The 19626-nt window shown below is 37.3% G+C and overlaps 1 protein-coding gene across 1 annotated transcript; it reads left to right on the top strand.

Moving 5' to 3' along the window:
- The first annotated feature begins 968 nt into the window (after positions 1-968).
- bphl (biphenyl hydrolase like) lies at positions 969-18788 on the top strand. Its single transcript, XM_062028144.1, has 7 exons — positions 969-1087; positions 7212-7315; positions 7393-7559; positions 7676-7829; positions 7939-8070; positions 11704-11827; positions 16197-18788. Exons 1-7 carry the CDS (start codon positions 1017-1019, stop codon positions 16297-16299), a joined length of 855 nt encoding a protein of 284 aa, XP_061884128.1. The 5' UTR covers positions 969-1016; the 3' UTR covers positions 16300-18788.
- The last annotated feature ends 838 nt before the right edge of the window (positions 18789-19626 follow it).

Genomic DNA, 19626 nt, shown 5'->3' with positions numbered 1-19626 from the left:
ACAATGGTGTCCCAATACTTCCGTTCAATCCGTGACGTCACGCGCAAACATCATACCGAGACGTTTTCAGCTGGATATTTCCCGGGAAATTTAAAATTGCACTTTATAAGTTAACCCGGCCGTATTGGCATGTGTTGCAATGTTAAGATTTCATCATTGATATATAAACTATCAGACTGCGTGGTCGGTAGTAGTGGGTTTCAGTAGGCCTTTGACAGTTAATTTGACTCATTTTCATTGATTACTAGATTCTATGTAACTGTTTTTATATTGTTTTACTTTCTTTTTAATTCAAGAAAATGTTTTTAATTTATTTATCTTATTTTCTTTCTTTATTTTTAAAAAGGACCTTATCTTCACCATACCTGGTTGTCAAAATTAAGCATAATAATGTGTTAATTCCACGACTGTATATATCGGTATCGGTTGATATCGGTAACGGTGATTAAGAGTTGGACAATATCGGAATATCGGATATCGGCAAAAAAGCCATTATCGGACATTCCTATAAATAATGTAAATAATTCAATGTATATACTCTGTTGATTAACTTGTGTGATGACTGTATTATGCTGATAGTATATATTTGTACCATGAATTGATTAACGTGGGCCCCGACTTAAACAAGTTGAAAAATGTATTCGGGTGTTACAATTTAGTGGTCAATTGTACGGAATATGTACTGTACTGTGCAATCTACTAACAAAAGTCTCAATCAATCAATCTGAGTCGCGTACGTCATCCTGTCGTGTAGTAATCAAGTCATTTAATCCATAATAATTCAAAGTTTATAAATAAATAATACAAGTTTCAATCAATCAAAAAATATGACCATTATGACCATTTTAAAATTCTTCATTGTTATTTAAAAAAGACAAGAAATAAATCTCATGTAACTGATTTTACCAGCACATTGGGGGAGTGTCCATTTATTTGTGTACTTTCACTTTAAAACAGCGAAGGTTCGTAGTACATTACGGCAGGAGTGTGGACTTTGTTTACCACTTTCCGCGCCAATGGCGACGTTCTTGCGGGCAGGGAGCCTGTTTCACATTCAGAGAACGACGACAGCGATGCAGTCCTACTGGTAACGTGCTCATCTTCTACCGAAAAATGTATCCGCTGAAATACCCTTACCTTGTTTTATGAACACATTTGTGTCGTTGAATGAGGTCGCTCGTTGCATGTTCCTTCGAGATGCGCGACTCATGAGCGAGTCGTTCCAAAACTCCCGAGTGTTCTACTGGATCCGGTCATACGTACCTGTTTTCAATCTGTTTGCTCGTTCGCTTACTCGCGGAGGTGAAACGAGTGTCACTACCCGATCGGTACCGAAAGACCCGATCGGTCCGCGCAAGCGCAAACCATACGTCACTTCGTTCCTGGACTTGCAATATTTTACACAGATCTTCTGCGACGTCAAGTGCTGTGATATTTGAATGCTTTATTATTGTTTTGTATAAAATAATAGTTTACCTCGGCGTAAAAGGACACAACTATATAAATATAAACAAAGGGTAGACTTAAATGTTCAACCACATTGACTCTTCAGTGAATGACGCCAGGGGGTGCCACTGACTAAAGAACAGGCGCCATTTTTTCTACCAATGCAATGGGTGAGGGCCGACATCCGGGCAACTGAGCTACATACGGGTTCTTCGAGCCATAGCAACCAGACTGGCGTTGAAAACAAACCGTTGCCATTACTCTTTAACCTGTCGTCCTACGCTGATTAAACCCGTCATTCTGCCTCCAAAATGCCGAAAAACTGTGTTGTTTTTGGTTGTGCTAACCACAACTGGAAACAGGGAAAAGAAAGGTTGTATTTTGTTCTGCCAAAACGTGATAAAAGCCCACAGAGACGAGACAAATGGCTCGCAGCTTTACACCGGGAAAACGAACGCTTCTACTTGGACGTCAAGCAGAACGCCAAAGGCCGCTTCTTGCAGATAGCCAAAGTCGGGGCCGGTGGCAACAAGAGCCGCCTCACGCTGTCTATGTCGGTGGCGGTCGAGTTCCGCGACTACTTGGGGGACTTCATCGAACACTACGCCCAGGGCATGGTGCAGGATGAGCCGCGGCGGGCCCTGAAAAGCGAGTTCCTAGTGCGGGAGAATCGGAAGTACAACATGGACCTGAAAGAGAACCAGCGGGGACGGTTCTTGAGGATCCGGCAGACCGTGAACAGGGGGCCCGGCTTGGGGTCAGACCATCGCGCTCCCGGCGCAGGGACTTATCGAGTTCCGCGACGCTTTGGCCAAACTTATTGACGATTACGGCGTGGACGAGGAGCCCGCGGAGCCGCCGGAGGGCTCGTCGATGACTGTGGACAACAAGCGCGTCTTCTTCGACGTGGGCTCCAACAAGTACGGCGTGTTCACACAAAGTTGTTGATAACTTCCGCGTCTCTTTCTTAGTAGTGCGCAGGCTAAGCTAACTAGCAAGCTAAGCTAAGCCTGAGAAGCTTTAAAGTTCACTGAGACGAGTCTGACGCAAATAATACATTTTCGTTTTTTCACACGATATGCGAATAAGTAAAAATGCGTAAATGAAGGATTTAACGCCGACTTCCAAGCCACAACGCTCGTTAAATGCTTTTTCTGTCAATGCTGTGTTCGCTGTGAGCTGGTTTGTTTTCAACGAATTCCCGGTTGCTAGGGGATTGGTAGGCGAAAGTGACGTAGGTCCGCCCTCACCCATTGCTGTCGTTTTGAGGTTAGTTTTTCTGACGAAATAAACAAAAACTTTATGTATTTATATTTTTTCAGTTCAGTTCAGTTCAGTTTCAGTTTATTTCGAACATGCATACGATACAATGTAATGCTTCACACAATTCCAGTTGTTTCATTACAGCACGTCCGAAAAGGGGTAGGAAGAAGCAGAGCTCATTTAATCCTACCCATTTTCATACCATAGGAATTGTATCCAATTTCTTTGTTCTCTGTAACAGAACAGTGGACAAGTTAATAGTAAGAAAATAATATACAAATATAAAATACATAAATAATCTTTGTCTCAATAAAAAAAAAGATAAAAAGGAAAAAAAAGTGTTCAAGATGTACTTTGTGAACATTTGTAGTTTGAACTCTCTTAAACTGAATCATATTGGTGCTTTGTTTCATTTATTTGGTTAATCTGTTCCATAATGTAATTCCACATACTGATATACTAAAGGTTTTAAGTGTTGTACGAGCATACAAATGTTTTAAATTAAATATAGTTCCAAACATACTCCAGTTTATAAACTTACAATAAAACATGCTTTAATTCTGTGAAAGTATAATTTTGCGACCTTATTTAATATAGTCTGCTGCTGCATTCATGCAGTGTTTGGTGACAAGCAGGCTCCTGACAGCGCAAGAAATGTAAAAATCAATGCACAGAACGACCAAAAAAAAAAATTTATTACCCTCATTTTGCCAAAATCTCCTTCAGCTTTGGAGAAATTATGTGATTGTCTGAAGCATTTCAACTGTGGTGGCTGTTTGTAAACGCTGTACATGCTATGTCTGTGCTTTTCAGTTTATTTGGAACATGCATACGGTACAATGTGATGCATCACATATTTCCAGTTGTTTCATTACAGCACGTCCCAAAAGGAGTAGGAAGAAGCTGATCTTATTTAATCCTACTCCTTTTCATATCTTAGCAATTGTATCCCCTTTCCTTGTTCTCTGTAACAGAATAGTGAATAAATAACAAATGAATAATATACCATGGTAAGTAAACAAATATTAAATACATAAATAATCTTTATCTAAAAAAAAAAAGGGTTCAAGATGTTCATCATAATTCTTGTTCTGTGTACTTTGTGAACACTTGTAGTTTGAACAGTCTCTTAAACTGAATCACATTGGTGCTTTGTTTCATTTATTTAGTTAATCCGTTCCATAATTTAATTCCACATACGGATATGCTAAAGGTTTTAAGTGTTGTACGAGTATACAAGTGTTATTTGATTTTCCTCTAAGGTTATATTTCTCCTCTTTTGTTGAGAAAAAATGTTGTACATTCTTGGGTAGCAGGTTATATTGCTTCATACATAATTTTAGCTGTTTGCAAATGCACCAAATCGTTAAATTTCAATATTTTTGATGCAATAAAAAAAGGGTTTGTATGTTCTCTATATCCAACAGTATGTATAATTGAAATTGATCTTTTTTGTAACACTGTTAGTTAATAAAGCGCACATTTGTAGTTTTTCCTATATTTCTGCATAATAATTTAGATATGGTAACACTAGTGAGCAGTAGAGAATATGAATATATATTCAATTGAATTTAGGATTTGCAAATCATTGTATTCTGTTTTTATTTACGATTTACACAACATGCCAACTTCACTGGTTTCAGGTTTGTATTAGCTATCTGAACCATTCAAAAGCAAAATATATATTTCATATAGAAACTCTTTAATAAAAAAGCATGCTACACTATTATCAAAACCCATATTACACTTAGTAAATCTATCCATTAAAAATGGTGAATTCCCATAAAGTTTTAAAACAGCTGTTGTGACACCAATTTTTAAGTCTGGTGCAGTAGATGAGGCATGCAATTATTGACCAATTGGTCAATACCACCAGACTTGAGAAGCTGGTGGCTGAACAATTGATGATTCATTTAGAAGAAAATAATTTACTAAATCCTAAACAAATTGGATTCCGGCCCAAACATTCTACTGAAATGGCTGTGTGCCACTTCACCGAAATGGTCAAATGTAGTCTGGACAAGGGTAAATATGTTGGAGCAGTATTTTTAGATTTAAAAAAAGCTTTCGACACTGTAAATCACAGAGTGTTGATGACAAAATTAAAACAATTTAATTCATCAAAACAAACCGTAAATTGGTTGAAATCATATTTTGAATTGCGACAACAATGTGTTCAAATGAATGGTGTAAAATCAGACATAATAAATGATGATTTGGGTGTGCTACAGGGATCTATTTTGGGCCCGCTGCCTTTCAGTATATATACTGTATAAATGACCTCCCCAATATTTGCAAAAATACCATCTGCCAAGGCCGACACCCCTTAACAGGCTTCAGAGATATTGAACAGACAGTTAGCTGAAGTATCAACATGGCTTCAAAATAACTGTTTAACCCTAAATTATAACCAAACAGTCTAAATGTGTTTCTTTTTGAAGAAACAATCATTAAATGAAATTCAGGTCAACATTAATCAAAATAAAATAGAGCAGGTATAGGAATTTAAATATTTGGGTGGTATTTTGGACCCTAAGCTAAAATGTGATGGCCATATTATAAACACGACTAAGTCCATAACAAGAAATATAAATTTTTTCAGGCTTATTAGACCTTGTTTATCTGTTCAAGCTGCACAAGTTTACATGCATGCAAAGGTTTTATCCCATATGCCTCTGTTGTCATTATATAAACAAACACTAAAGATAGTTGACTAAAAAACAATGAAGCATCATCACTGCCATATTACCCAAAAATATAACATGATGAGTTTTGATAATTTAATACATTTCTAATTTTTAAAAGCTATTTTTAAGTGTCTTAATGGATTAGCCCCTGATGTGATGTGTAAAGAAATACAAAGATACAGTAGTGAAGGTGTGCGGACTCGAGCTGCAGTCAGTGGGAGCTGTAGAGTGAAAAGCTGCCAGACGACTCTGAGTCAGTCTGAGTTCTCAGTGAAGGCCTCACATCTGTGGAACTTTTTGCCATTGGAGTTAAAATCACACAAAAAGGTTCATTATGTTTTCTTATTCATGTACTTTTTACATTGTCTCATAATCAGACAATATTTTTGGTAAATTACATGAAAAATTCCATCTAATATACCGAAAATATTGTCTGTTTACAAGAAAATGTGAAAAGTTAAAGTCACAGTCGGACATTAAACTTTTCTCCACAAAACTGAAAAAGTGGCTTAAGGAAAATCAGAATTATGAGCACTAGAACTGGATGTACTATAGACAAATGGGGCCAATTATTTTTAATGTATTTTTATTTTGCCCTGTTTTTCACTTTTCTCAACTTTTCTTTAAAAGCCTAACAAGGGATAAGGGTTGCAAATTAGCCTGTGGCTAGAAGTCCTATTTACTTTAACATCGGTTACCTATGGGTAGCAATGTTTAATTGTACTGTCCCAGTCAAATAAAAAAAACATTGAGGCTATGTTACTGTGGTGTTATAAAACCTCTGCTTGATGAGCAGCTTGCTTTTCTCTGTATTTTATTGTTGCTGCCTGAGCAAACAACAGTGAAAACCTGGTAGCTTTTCCAAAAGTGTTTTGTTTACATCTTCTTTTCCTAAAATGTATATGTTGCAATGCACTGAAGTTTTAGTACTACAATTTGCTCATACATAATAGGGGAACCGCCTGTTTTGTCTGTGTGTATTTAAAAATTAAATACAATAGCATTGTTCTGACACGATGCATGATACATAAAAAATGTTTCACCATGCAAAGATTCAATCTGAGAAACAGCTGAGAAACAATAATCAAAATAAGTATGGTGCCAGTATGCAGTTTTTTTTCAATAAAATACTGGAAAGGATAGAAATGTAGTTTGTCTCTTTTATCCGATTATTAATCAATTAATCTAAGTAATAATCGACAGATTAATCGATTATCAAATTAATCATTATTTGCAGCCCTAATATATATATATATATATATATATATATATATATATATATATATATATATATATATATATATATATATATATATATATATATATATATATATATATATATATATATATATATATATATATATATATGTATATATATATATATATATATATATATATATATATATATATATATATATATATATATATATATACACTACCGTTCAAAAGTTAGGGGTCACATTGAAATGTCCTTATTTTTGAAGGAAAAGCACTGTACTTTTCAATGAAGATAACTTTAAACTAGTCTTAACTTTAAAGAAATACACTCTATACATTGCTAATGTGCTAAATGAATAAAAAGGCAATAAACGGGGACATAAATTTAACTCGGATATATATAAACAAAACAAAACACAGGCGAAAAGCGATAATCGATAAAAAGCAAGTAAACCAGAGTTTTGACCCAGAGAAGGCAGGGTCGGTAAAAAAAAAAATAATAATCCGCCCGTCTTCTCTGATTTCAATGCGTAAAAAGACACATTAAGTGCGTTAACGCCAACAGTGTAACGTAAGACATCTGTTTTTTTTCTGCAGCTCTTCACTGACCTCTGGCAGGCAGCTTGTTAATGGAGTGGGTCTTTACTATGAGAAGACAGGCACAGGGAAACACGCTGTGCTGTTACTTCCTGGTGCTCTGGGTACATACCACAATACAATATATACATAGGAGTACAGTAAATAATCTCATCATCATTATATATATTTTTTACAACAGGAAGCACTAAAACAGATTTTCAACCCCAGCTTAAGTCTTTGAACAAGGAGCTCTTTACTGTTGTGGGCTGGGATCCTCGGGGTTATGGACGATCACGACCCCCGGACAGAGACTTCCCAACAGACTTCTTTGAAAGGGATGCAAGGGACGCAGTGGATTTAATGAAGGTAAAATACATTGTGATTGGAAAGAGCATTTCATACAATTTCCTGTAGAAGTAAACCACTAGCGCAGATAATGCTAATGTATTTCAGCTCACTAATGCATAGTATTTTCATTTTAGACTTTGGGGTTTGTCAAGTTCTCTCTGCTGGGGTGGAGTGATGGAGGAATTACAGCCCTAGTAGCTGCTGCCATGAACCCCATGTTAATCAACAAGATGGTCATATGGGGATCTAATGCTTTCGTATCACAACATGACCTTGACATTTATAATGGTGATTTCCCTGTACATTTCCTTCTTCAACTCGTGTAGATTAGTATATTAACAGGTATGTTTTGTCACGTAATTGTCTTGCATGCCTGTGGCTCTGTGCGACCGCCAAGTGGTCCGTGATGTGTCCAGATGGAGCGCAAAGATGAGACAGCCTATGGAGGAGGTGTATGGTGCAGAATTGTTTGCTAAAACATGGGTGGCCTGGCTGGATGGAATCTCCCAGTTTGCACAGAGACCAGAAGGTACTGATTTTGTGTTGTCAACCATAAGCGAGTAAAAGCAGGATCATAAGGGTGATCCTGGAAAGTCATATAGAAACACACACATATATATATATATATATTAGGGGTGTGGGAAAAAATCGATTCGAATTCGAATCGCGATTGAAATTCGAATCACGATTCTCACATTGTGCGATTCAGAATCGATTCTCAATTTTAAAAAATCGATTTTCTTTTTTTTAATGTATTTATTTAATTTAATTGTTTAAAATTAATCAATTCAACAAAACAATACACAGCAATACCATAACAATGCAATCCAATTCCAAAACCAAACCCGACCCAGCAACACTCAGAACTGCAATAAACAGAGCAATTGAGAGGACACACAAACACGACACAGAACAAACCAAAAGTAGTGAAACAAAAATGAATATTATCAACAACAGTATCAATATTAGTTACAATTTCAACACAGCAATGATTAAAAATCCCTCATTGACATTATCATTAGACATTTATATATATAAGAAAAAAAGAATAGTGTCACAGTGGCTTACACTTGCATCGCATCTCATAAGCAATATTTTCACAAAGATAAAATAAGTCATATTTTTGGTTCATTTAATAGTTAAAACAAATTTACATTATTGCAATCAGTTGATAAAACATTGTCCTTTACAATTAAAAAAGCTTTTTACAAAAATCTACTACTCTGCTTGCATGTCAGCAGACTGGGGTAGATCCTGCTGAAATCCTATGTATTGAATGAATAGAGAATCGTTTTGAATCGGGAAAATATAATTTTTGAATCGAGAATCGCGTTGAATCGTAAAAATCTATTTTGATCGTGACCCCAAGAATCAATATTGAATCGAATCGTGGGACACCCAAAGATTCGCAGCCCTAATATATATATATATATATATGTATCTAAATACAAAACCCAAAACTAGTGAAGTTGGCACATTGTGTAATTCGTAAATAAAAACAGAATACAATGATTTGCAAATCCTTTTCAACTTATATTCAATTGAATACACTGCAAAGCCAAGATACTTAACGTTCGAACTGGAAAAAGTTGTTATTTTTTGCAAATATTTGCTCATTTGGAATTTGATGCCTGCAACACGTTTCAAAAAAGCTGGCACAAGTGGCAAAAAAGACTGAGAACACTGAGGAATGCTCATCAAACACTTGTTTGGAACATCCCACAGATGAACAGGCTAATTGGGAACAGGTGGGTGCCATGATTGGGTATAAAATCAGCTTCCATGAAATTCTCAGTCATTCACAAAAGAGGATGGGGCGAGGCTCACCACTTTGTGAACAATTGCGTGAGCAAATTGTCGAACAGTTTAAGATTAACAGGATTACACCATCTACGGTCCGTAATATCATCAAAAGGTTCAGAGAATCTGTAGAAATCACAGCATGTAAGCAGCAATGCCCGTGACCTTCGATCTCTCAGGTGGCACTGCATCAAAAAGCAACATCCGTGTGTAAAGGATATCACCACATGGGCTCAGGAATACTTCAGAAAACTACTGTCAGTAACTACAGTTTGTCGCTACATATGTAAGTGCAAGTTAAAACCCTACTATGCAAAGTCAAAGCCATTTATCAACAACACCCAGAAACACTTCGCTGGGCCCGAGCTCATCTAAGATGGACTGATGCAAAGTGGAAAAGTGTTCTGTGGTCTGACGAGTCAAATTGTTTTTGGAAACTGTGGACGTCGTGTCCTCCGGACCAAAGAAGAAAAGAACCATCCAGACTGTTATATGCGCAAAGTTCAAAAGCCAGCATCTGTGATGGTACGGGGGTGTATTAGTGCCCAAGGCATGGGTAACTTACACATCTGTGAAGGCACCATTAATGCTTAAAGGTACATACAGGTTTTGGAGCAACATATGTTGCCATCCAAGCAACGTCTTTTTCATGGACGCCCCTGCTTATTTCAGCAAAACAATGCCAAGCCACATTTGCACGTGTTACAACAGCGTGGCTTCATAATAAAAGAGTGCGGGTACTAGACTGGCCTGCCTGTAGTCCAGACTTGTCTCCAATGGAAAATGGTTGGCGCATTATGAAGCGTAAAATACCACAACGGAGACCCCGAACTGTTGAACAACTTAAGCTGTACATCAAGCAAGAATGAAAAATAATTTCACCTGAAAAGCTTCAAAAATTGGTCTCCTCAGTTCTCAAACGTTTACTGAGTGTTGTTAAAAGGAAAGGCCATGTAACAACGGCGTAAAAATGCCCCTTTGCCAACTTTTTTGCAATGTGTTGCTGCCATTAAATTCTAAGTTAATGCTTGTTTGCAAAAAAACATTTAGTTTTTCAGTTCGAACATTAAATATATTGTCTTTGCAGTCTATTCAATTGAATATAAGTTGAAAAGGATTTGCAAATCATTGTATTCTGTTTTTATTTACGAATTACACAATGTGCAAACTTCACCGGTTTTGGGTTTTGTATATATATGCACAGTTCACTTTTTCTACATTTGGTTATATTACTGCCTTATTCCAAAATGGAATAACATCATTTTTGTCCTTAATGTCCATAATGACAATGTGAAAAGGTTTTTGATTTTTTAAATGTATTTATTATAGATAAAAAACTAAGATATTCAAAGATATTCAAGTATTCACAGCCTTTGCTCATTACTTTGTTGACGCACCTTTGGCAGCAATTACAGCCTCAAGTCTTTTTGAGTATGATGCAACAAGCTTGGCACACCTATCTTTGGGCAGTTTCGCCCATTACTCTTTTCAGCACCTCTCAATCTCCATCAGGTTGGATGGGAAACGTTGGTTTTGATCATCGAATTATCAAATGCATATGCATTTCGATTAATCATGATTAATCACAGGTTATTACCCGCATGCATAACGTAAATTAATTTTAAAAAACGGCCCTCTGAAAGCAGCCATTCCTGCGATGTGGCCCTCAATGAAAAAAAGTTTGATAACCCTGTACTATGGTATAGTAGATCTTATATACAGTATAGTAACTATTTCTCAGGTAAACAAGCTCGCAGACAACTACATTTATGGTTATACTAGTTATCCCACAGGTATAATTGTCAGCGTACCGATCAAATGGTTAAAATATCTACATATTCATTAAACTATGTGTATTATATGGTAGCATGTCATTTACTGATGAATATATTCCTTCATAATTAAATCAGTCAATCAATCAATCAAAGTTTATTTACATAGCTCTTGATTACAAATGTCTCAAAGGGCTGCACAAGCCACAATGACATCATTGGCTCAGATCCCAATGGGAACAATGAGAAACCTTAGAAGGTTTGGAAGTGACCGGTGCAATGGATGCTGAGAGGATACAGTTAATACAATAAAACAAAGCTAGAAATCTACATTTCTTCAGAAAATGCTTGTGAGCAGTGAGAGACGTGGTTGCTGAGCCAAAGAAACCAAAATAATTTTAGAACTACAATGCTGATTAATACACCATAGTATTTTATAATATTCCCAATATATGATACGCACATATATCAATGTTTTGAAATAGATTTTTTGGGGGGATGGAAATGTTTCAATATCAAGAATCACATGATACTGGTATATTGTATAGAAGTACATGTCATTTTATTTTGTTCAAATGTCTTGTTTTTAGGGAACATCTGCATTGAACTTCTTCCTCTGATCAGATGTCCGACTCTGATCATTCATGGAGAAAAAGATCCAATGGTCCCCAGCTTCCACCCACACTTCCTTCTCAAACATATCCAGGGATCAAGGTGAGGCAATGTGAAATAGTTGGGGAAAGGAGTATTTGATTCCCTGCTGATTTTGCAAGTATGCCCCATTATAAAGCTGTGAACAGTCCATTATTGTTTATTGTAACAGCCAGACAAACATGTGAAAAAGTCCACACCCTAATTTGGTAGGGGAAACACTAAACCCGAAATACTCCACAAAGTGAAATCTTGTAAAAAGCTCCAGAGTCAGGGCATTTGACTGTTATTTCCTCCATTTTAAAATTATTGCACCAATAGTAGAGATGTCCGATAAATGCTTTAAAATGTAATATCGGAAAATATTGGTATCGGTTTTATCATTACCGGTATGGTTTTTTTGTGTGGTTTTTTTGGTTTTTAAATTAAATCAACATAAAAAACACAAGATACACTTACAATTAGTGCACCAACCCAAAAAAAACTCCCTCCCCCATTTACACTCATTCACACTCATTCACACAAAAGGATTGTTTCTTTCTGTTATTAATATTCTGATTCCTACATTATATATCAACATATAACAATACAGTCTGCAAGGGATACAGTCCGTAAGCACACATGATTGTGCGCGCTGCTGGTCCACTAATAGTACTAACCTTTAACAGTTCATTTTACTCATTTTCATTGATTACTAGTTTCTATGTAACTGTTTTTATATTGTTTTACTTTCTTTTTTATTCAAGAAAATGTTTTTAATTTATTTATCTTATTTTATTTTATATTTTTTTTTAAAAAGGACCTTATCTTCACCATACCTGGTTGTCCAAATTAGGCATAATAATGTGTTAGTTTTACGACTGTATATATCGGTATCGGTTGATATCAGTATCGGTTGATATCGGTATCGGTAATTAAAGAGTTGGACAATATCGGAATATCGGATATCGGCAAAAAGCCATTATCGGACATCCCTAACCAATAGTGATCTCTTTGCAGAGGTGGGTGGTATCACGTTACATTTACTGAAGTAACTTTTTGGATACATTTTACTTTTCAGAGTAATTGTAATGTTGTTTTACTTTTACTTGAATATTTTTGTCAAGAAGAAATGTTACTTTTACTGTTACATTAGACATTTTAATGGAGATTTTCATCTCCATGAAAATCTTCTGCACTTCCATCTGATCCTCTGGGCAGTACGGCCGTATGCAGAACACTGAAACAAATATTATAGTTATAATCATCGTTATAACTATTTATAATTTATTGATTACTACTTGCAAAGACACATTCATTCGGTTCGTTTAGAGAGACTTGTTTCAGCATGCACGGCCACATGACTCTGTTTCACCTAGCCAATGTACAAAACCCAAAACCAGTGAAGTTAGCACGTTGTGTAAATCGTAAATAAAAACAGAATACCTTGTTTTACAAATCCTTTTCAACTTATATTCATTTAAATACACTGCAAAGACAAGATACTTAACGTTCGAGCTTTTAAACTTGGTTATTTTGGGCAAATATGAGCTCATTTGGAATTTGATGCCTGCAACATGTTCCAAAAAAGCTGGCACAAGTGGCAAAAAAGACGGAGAAAGTGGAGGAATGCTCATCCAATACTTATTTGGAACATCCCACAGGTGAACAGGCTAATTGGGAAAAGGTGTGTGCCATGATTGGGTATAAAAGCAGCTTCCATAAAATGCTTAGTCATTCACAAACAAGGATGGGGCGAGGGTCAACACTTTAACAAATTTGTGAGCAAATTGTCCAACAGTTTCAGAACAACATTTCTCAATGAGCCATTGCAAGGAATTTAGAGATTCAGTATTTCAAGATCCACAGTCCATAATATCACCAAAGGTTCAGAGAATCTGGAGAAATCACTGCCCATGACCTTAGATCCCTCAGGCGGTACTGCATCAAAAAGCAACATCAGTGTGTAAAGGATATCACCACATGAGCTCAGGAACACTTCAGAAAACCAATGTCCGGAACTACAGTTGGTCGCTACATCTGTAGGTGCAAGTTAAAACTCTACTATGCAAAACCAAAGCCATTTATCAACAACACCCAGAAACGCCGGCGGCTTCACTGTGCCCGAGCTCATCTAAGATGGACTGATGCCAAGTGGAAAAGTGTTCTGTGGTTTCACGAGTCCACATTTCAAATTGTTTTGGAAACTGTGGATGTTGTGTCCTCCGGAACAAAGAGGAAAAGAACCATTTATGTTATAGGCGCAAAGTTCAAAATCCAGCATCTTTGATGGTATGGGGGTATATTAGTGCGCAAGGCATGGGTAACTTACACATCTGTGAAGGCACCATTAATACATACAGGTTTTGGAGCAACATATGTTGCCATCCAAGCAACGTTATCATGGACGCCCCTGCTTATTTCAGCAAGACAATGCCAAGCCACGTGTTACAACAGCGTCGCTTCGTAGTAAAAGATTGCGGGTACTAGACTGGCCTGCCTGTAGTCTAGACCTGTCTCCCATTGAAAATGTGTGTCACAATATGAAGCCTAAAATACCACAACGGAGACCCCGGACTGTTGAACAAGCAAGAATGGGAAATCATTTCACCTGAAAAGCTTCAAAAATTGGTCTCCTCAGTTCCCAAACGTTTACTGAGTGTTGTTAAAAGGAAAGGCCATGTAACACAGTGGTAAAAATGCCCCTGTGCCAACTTTTTTGCAATGTGTTGCTGCCATTAAATTCTAAGTTAATGATTATTTGCAAAAAAAAAAAATGTTTCTCAGTTCGAACATTAAATATCTTTTCTTTGCAGTCTATTCAATTGAATAAAAGCTGAAAAGGATTTGCAAATCATTGTATTCTGTTTTTCTTAACGAATTCCACAACGGGTTTTGGGTTTTGTACTTCTATAGTTATATGTATATTTGCATACGTTTATATATAATATGTATATGTGTATACAGTACAAGCCAAAAGTTTGGATACATCTTCTCATTCACAACACAACTGATGGGGCCAACAAACCCCATTGATAAAGCAAGAAATTCCACTAATAAACCAGATAAGGCACACCTGTGAAGTGAAAACCATTTCAGGTGACTACCTCTTGAAGCTCATCGAGAGAATGCCAAGAGTGTGCAAAGCAGTAATCAGAGCAAAGATGGCTATTTTGAAGAAACTAGAATATAAAACATGTTTTCAGTTATTTCACCTTTTTTTGTTAAGTACATAACTCCACATGTGTTCATTCCTAGTTTTGATGCCTTCAGTGACAATCTACAATGTAAATAGTCATGAAGATAAAGAAAACGCATTAAATGAGAAGGTGTGTCCAAACTTTTGGCCTGTACTCATATATATATATATATATACATATATATATATATATATATATATATATATATATATATATATATATATATATATATATATATATATATATATATATATATATATGTATATGTATGTATGTATATACACATGTACATGTGTATATATATATATATATATGTATATATATATATATATATATATATATATATATATATATATATATATATATATATATATATATATATATATATATATATATATATATATATATATATATATATATATATACACTACCGTTCAAAAGTTTGGGGTCACCCAAACAATTGTGGAATAGCCTTCATTTCTAAGAACAAGAATAGACTGTCGAGTTTCAGATGAAAGTTCTCTTTTTCTAGCCATTTTGAGCGTTTAATTGACCCCACAAATGTGATGCTCCAGAAACTCAATCTGCTCAAAGGAAGGTCAGTTTTGTAGCTTCTGTAACGAGCTAAACTGTTTTCAGATGTGTGAACATGATTGCACAAGCGTTTTCTAATCATCAATTAGCCTTCTGAGCCAATGAGCAAACACATTGTACCATTAGAACACTGGAGTGATAGTTGCTGGAAATGGGCCTCTATACACCTATGTAGATATTGCACCAAAAACCAGACATTTGCAGCTAGAATAGTCATTTACCACATTAGCAATGTATAGAGTGTATTTCTTTAAAGTTAAGACTAGTTTAAAGTTATCTTCATTGAATAGTACAGTGCTTTTCCTTCATAAATAAGGACATTTCAATGTGACCCCAAACTTTTGAACGGTAGTATATATATATATATATATATATATATATATATATATATATATATATATATATATATATATATATATATATATATATATATATATATATATATATTCAAAAGGTTAAAGGACCCCTGGGATAAGGGTTTTAAGGTACGTTTTAGGGTGTGGCTTTTATCCACATAACACATTGAGATTAGGAACATTTTCCTGTGGGGGTCAGAATGCTTGCTGGTTGGTATGGGATCAAATTAACTTTTTTACTCACATACAAACTAATTCATAACAATGTTTTTCAGTGTTATTAAAATTATGTCCCAAATTTAGATTACACCTGATGCCAAACGGAAAACACAATCTCCATCTGAGGTTCGCTGAGGAATTCAACAAACTAGTGGAGGACTTTCTGGAAGAGGGAAACAATAATTAACACACTGAAATAATCACCATGATGAAGAGGTCATTGCATCAAGCTTTTGAATGTTTTATGTTCATTTTGGTTAACAATTAAGATCTAAGTGTTGTTTCAATTTAATTTAAAGGAAAACTACTTTTAACATTTTGCCTATCATCCACAAGCCGATTATGAGACAAAAACACACAACCTCCCTTTTCTGTGCGTTCTCGATAGTAAAAAAAAAATGCTATAATGAGGTGACTAACAATGCATGTAAAGGGGAGTTTACTATTTTGTTCATAAATCCCTCTACAAAACATTTTAAAAATGGCCAACAACACTCCATTTACATGACGTGGCCTGCATATTAACCAAGCTATAGCAACATTGTTGTTGTAGGAGCTATTTCCGAGGAACTACTTTACTGGCATAGTGACACAGTGTCTTGCTCACAGTGTCCCCGGCTACTATCGAGAGCTGATATGTATGCTAGTAGCTACTGGTGTTGCTGCTAAATCCCCTTAATGAGTTTGAAAAAGTTTGAAACTTAAAAATTCTTCACGCTACCAGCTAAAAAGGGATTTGCTTAGCACCCAGCTTAAAAAACGTGTAGCTCATTGTAGAGGTCGCTTCCTAGCGGTACCACTGGCATACACTTCACAGGAGCCAAGTGTGCGAAGTTGAACAAAGTTTTAATGTACATAGATATTATCAAATTACTTTCTCCAGCAGAACGTGATTTTTCAGTCACGTCTGTATCCTCTCTCTCCTCCTGCTCCCGGCCATTTACTGTTAAAGACAACAGATGATTAGATTAACACGTACCACCTGTGAAATCTAATCACCTGCCAGCTGTATCTCGCCGTCAGCACTGCCACACCCCCGTCTGATGGTACTCTGTCCTCAGCACCATGGACTGAGGCGGTGACCTTTGGTCCTGCAGGCAGCGCTGGCCACATCTCCCTCCACACTCATCCTACAGTATATACTCAAGCTCAAAAAGATAAGGTTCTGGATCATCACTTGTCCCAAAATAGTGATTGTTGGCTCTCACAAAGTCTACCATGATTAGAAATGAATCCCTATGACCTGCATTGTTAGTCGCTTCGCGCTAGCCGTTTTTTGCGTGCCAGCAACTTGAGGGTTCCAGGTTTGATCCCTGCTTCTGCCATCCTAGTCACAGCCGTTGTGTCCTTGGGCAAGACACTTCACCCACCTGCTCCCAGTGGCACCCGCATTGTTTTAATTGTAACTTTAGATAATGGGTTCCAGTATGTAAAGCGCTTTGAGTCACTAGAGAAAAGCGCTATGTAAATATGATTTACTTAACTTCAAAAAAGGGAAACACTGTGTGTTCTTGTCTCACATAGTATAGATGATGAGCAAATTCCTCCCCAAAAATAGTTTTCCTTTGACCATTCAACCACCAGGACAGCAGTAATTAAGCTATTTTACAATTAGTAGACTTTTAACATTTTTTATTTTGTTTTCACTTGCACTGGTCCGCCGGAAATTGGAAAATGATTCAAAGAAACAGATCTCATCATCATCGGCGGTCACTCGAACGAGTATGACGATCCTCCTGGTAGGGGTGTATCCCTTTATGGAGGATGCCTGTGCGTGACTTTCTTTTACGTGGGGAGACTGGTGCACAGACAGTCACCACACGATCCTTGACAGACTCGGGTCAGGGTCCAGTGGCATGGAGTCCAAGACGACTGGGGACCCTTTTCTGCTGCAGCCTTCTTCCGCCATCGCAGCCGTTGTGGTAGTTCTTAAATCTACCGTCTTCCGCCTGCTCCGCCGTTGAGGTCTTCACCGTATCCCTGGCTAGGGGGCAGTCAGGTACTAGCCTTTGCCAAGGGCCACCTGGGGTAACAGTAGTAAAGGGGTTAACCTCCTAGTGCCCCAAGACCCCATAGAGGAGCCTCCACTGCCGGATGCACTTTAACGTCATGCCCAGGACAAAAAAACCCAGATCTATTCCTTAGTGTTTAAGGGGAAGCGTTTTCAGCATTTTTACCCATCGCTGTCCTGAAGTCCACAGAAGTGAAATGATGACATAGTACTGCAGAGGAAATAACACCTCAGCATGGCAGTTTGTAATTCTGTCTGCTTCATATCAACAATTCCCCACCAACAATCAGATGCTCTGTGGGTCATGGGTGCTGTTAATAGGGATGTATATCGCAATCTGTCATTCTTATAGCCAGACCTGTGTGTTTTTTTCCGTACCTGATGGTTTGCTGCTACAACTGTTGCCTTGACAACCTCTAAGGAAGGCAACACTTGTAGCCGAAACCGTCAGGTATGGAAATAACCACACAGGTCTGGCTATAAAAATAACAAACTGCATAATTATTTGAACACCTAATGAACCTATTTGGATTAGGGATGTATATCCTCGAGACTGTGTCCATACCGATACCAATATCGTTATTTCTTTTTGATACCGGTATTCATCGTTACTCTTATCGGTACTATTTGAAATTGGTGAGTAAATAAAGATGTGAAAAAATTCATTTTTTATCACCGTTTTTATTAGCACAACAGGTTGTGCACCACCAACATCATGTAACATCTCAATTCAAATTCAATTAAAACAACTTTCTTAATCCCTCAAGGGGCAATTCAATTTGAGCAACAGCTTGTCGTGGTTCACAAAGCCTACATGGCTCACAATTTAAAAAAAAGGTCAATATATACATAAACAATACAACACTATTGTGGACTTGGAGAAGGCGTTCGACCGTGTCCCTCGGGAAGTCCTGTGGGGAGTGCTCAGAGAGTATGGGGTATCGGACTGTCTGATTGTGGCGGTCCGCTCCCTGTACGATCAGTGTCAGAGCTTAGTCCGCATTGCCGGCAGTAAGTCGGACACGTTTCCAGTGAGGGTTGGACTCCGCCAAGGCTGCCCTTTGTCACTGATTCTGTTCATAACTTTTATGGACAGAATTTCTAGGCGCAGTCAAGGCGTTGAGGGGATCCGGTTTGGTGGCTGCAGGATTAGGTCTCTGCTTTTTGCAGATGATGTGGTCCTGATGGCTTCATCTGGCCAGGATCTTCAGCTCTCACTGGATCGGTTCGCAGCCGAGTGTGAAGCGACTGGGATGAGAATCAGCACCTACAAGTCTGAGTCCATGGTTCTCGCCCAGAAAAGGGTGGAGTGCCATCTCCGAGTTGGGGAGGAGACCCTGCCCCAAGTGGAGGAGTTCAAGTACCTCGGAGCCTTGTTCACGAGTGAGGGAAGAGTGGATCGTGAGATCGACAGGCGGATCGGTGCGGCGTCTTCAGTAATGCGGACGCTGTATCGATCCGTTGTGGTGAAGAAGGAGCTGGGCCGGAAGGCAAAGCTCTCAA

Source organism: Entelurus aequoreus, linkage group LG19, assembly GCF_033978785.1.
Source record: "Entelurus aequoreus isolate RoL-2023_Sb linkage group LG19, RoL_Eaeq_v1.1, whole genome shotgun sequence".
Taxonomy (NCBI): Eukaryota; Metazoa; Chordata; class Actinopteri; order Syngnathiformes; family Syngnathidae; genus Entelurus; species Entelurus aequoreus.
This window is presented reverse-complemented; position numbering and strand designations above follow the sequence as displayed.

Bases quoted from the DNA above. Each gene is read 5' to 3' on its own strand.
- bphl (XM_062028144.1), top strand. From the start codon at position 1,017: ATGGCGACGTTCTTGCGGGCAGGGAGCCTGTTTCACATTCAGAGAACG. The intron at 7,830-7,938 runs GTGATTTCCCTG...GCGACCGCCAAG, and splicing joins TGACCTTGACATTTATAATG to TGGTCCGTGATGTGTCCAGA. The intron at 11,828-16,196 runs GTGAGGCAATGT...TCCCAAATTTAG, and splicing joins AAACATATCCAGGGATCAAG to ATTACACCTGATGCCAAACG.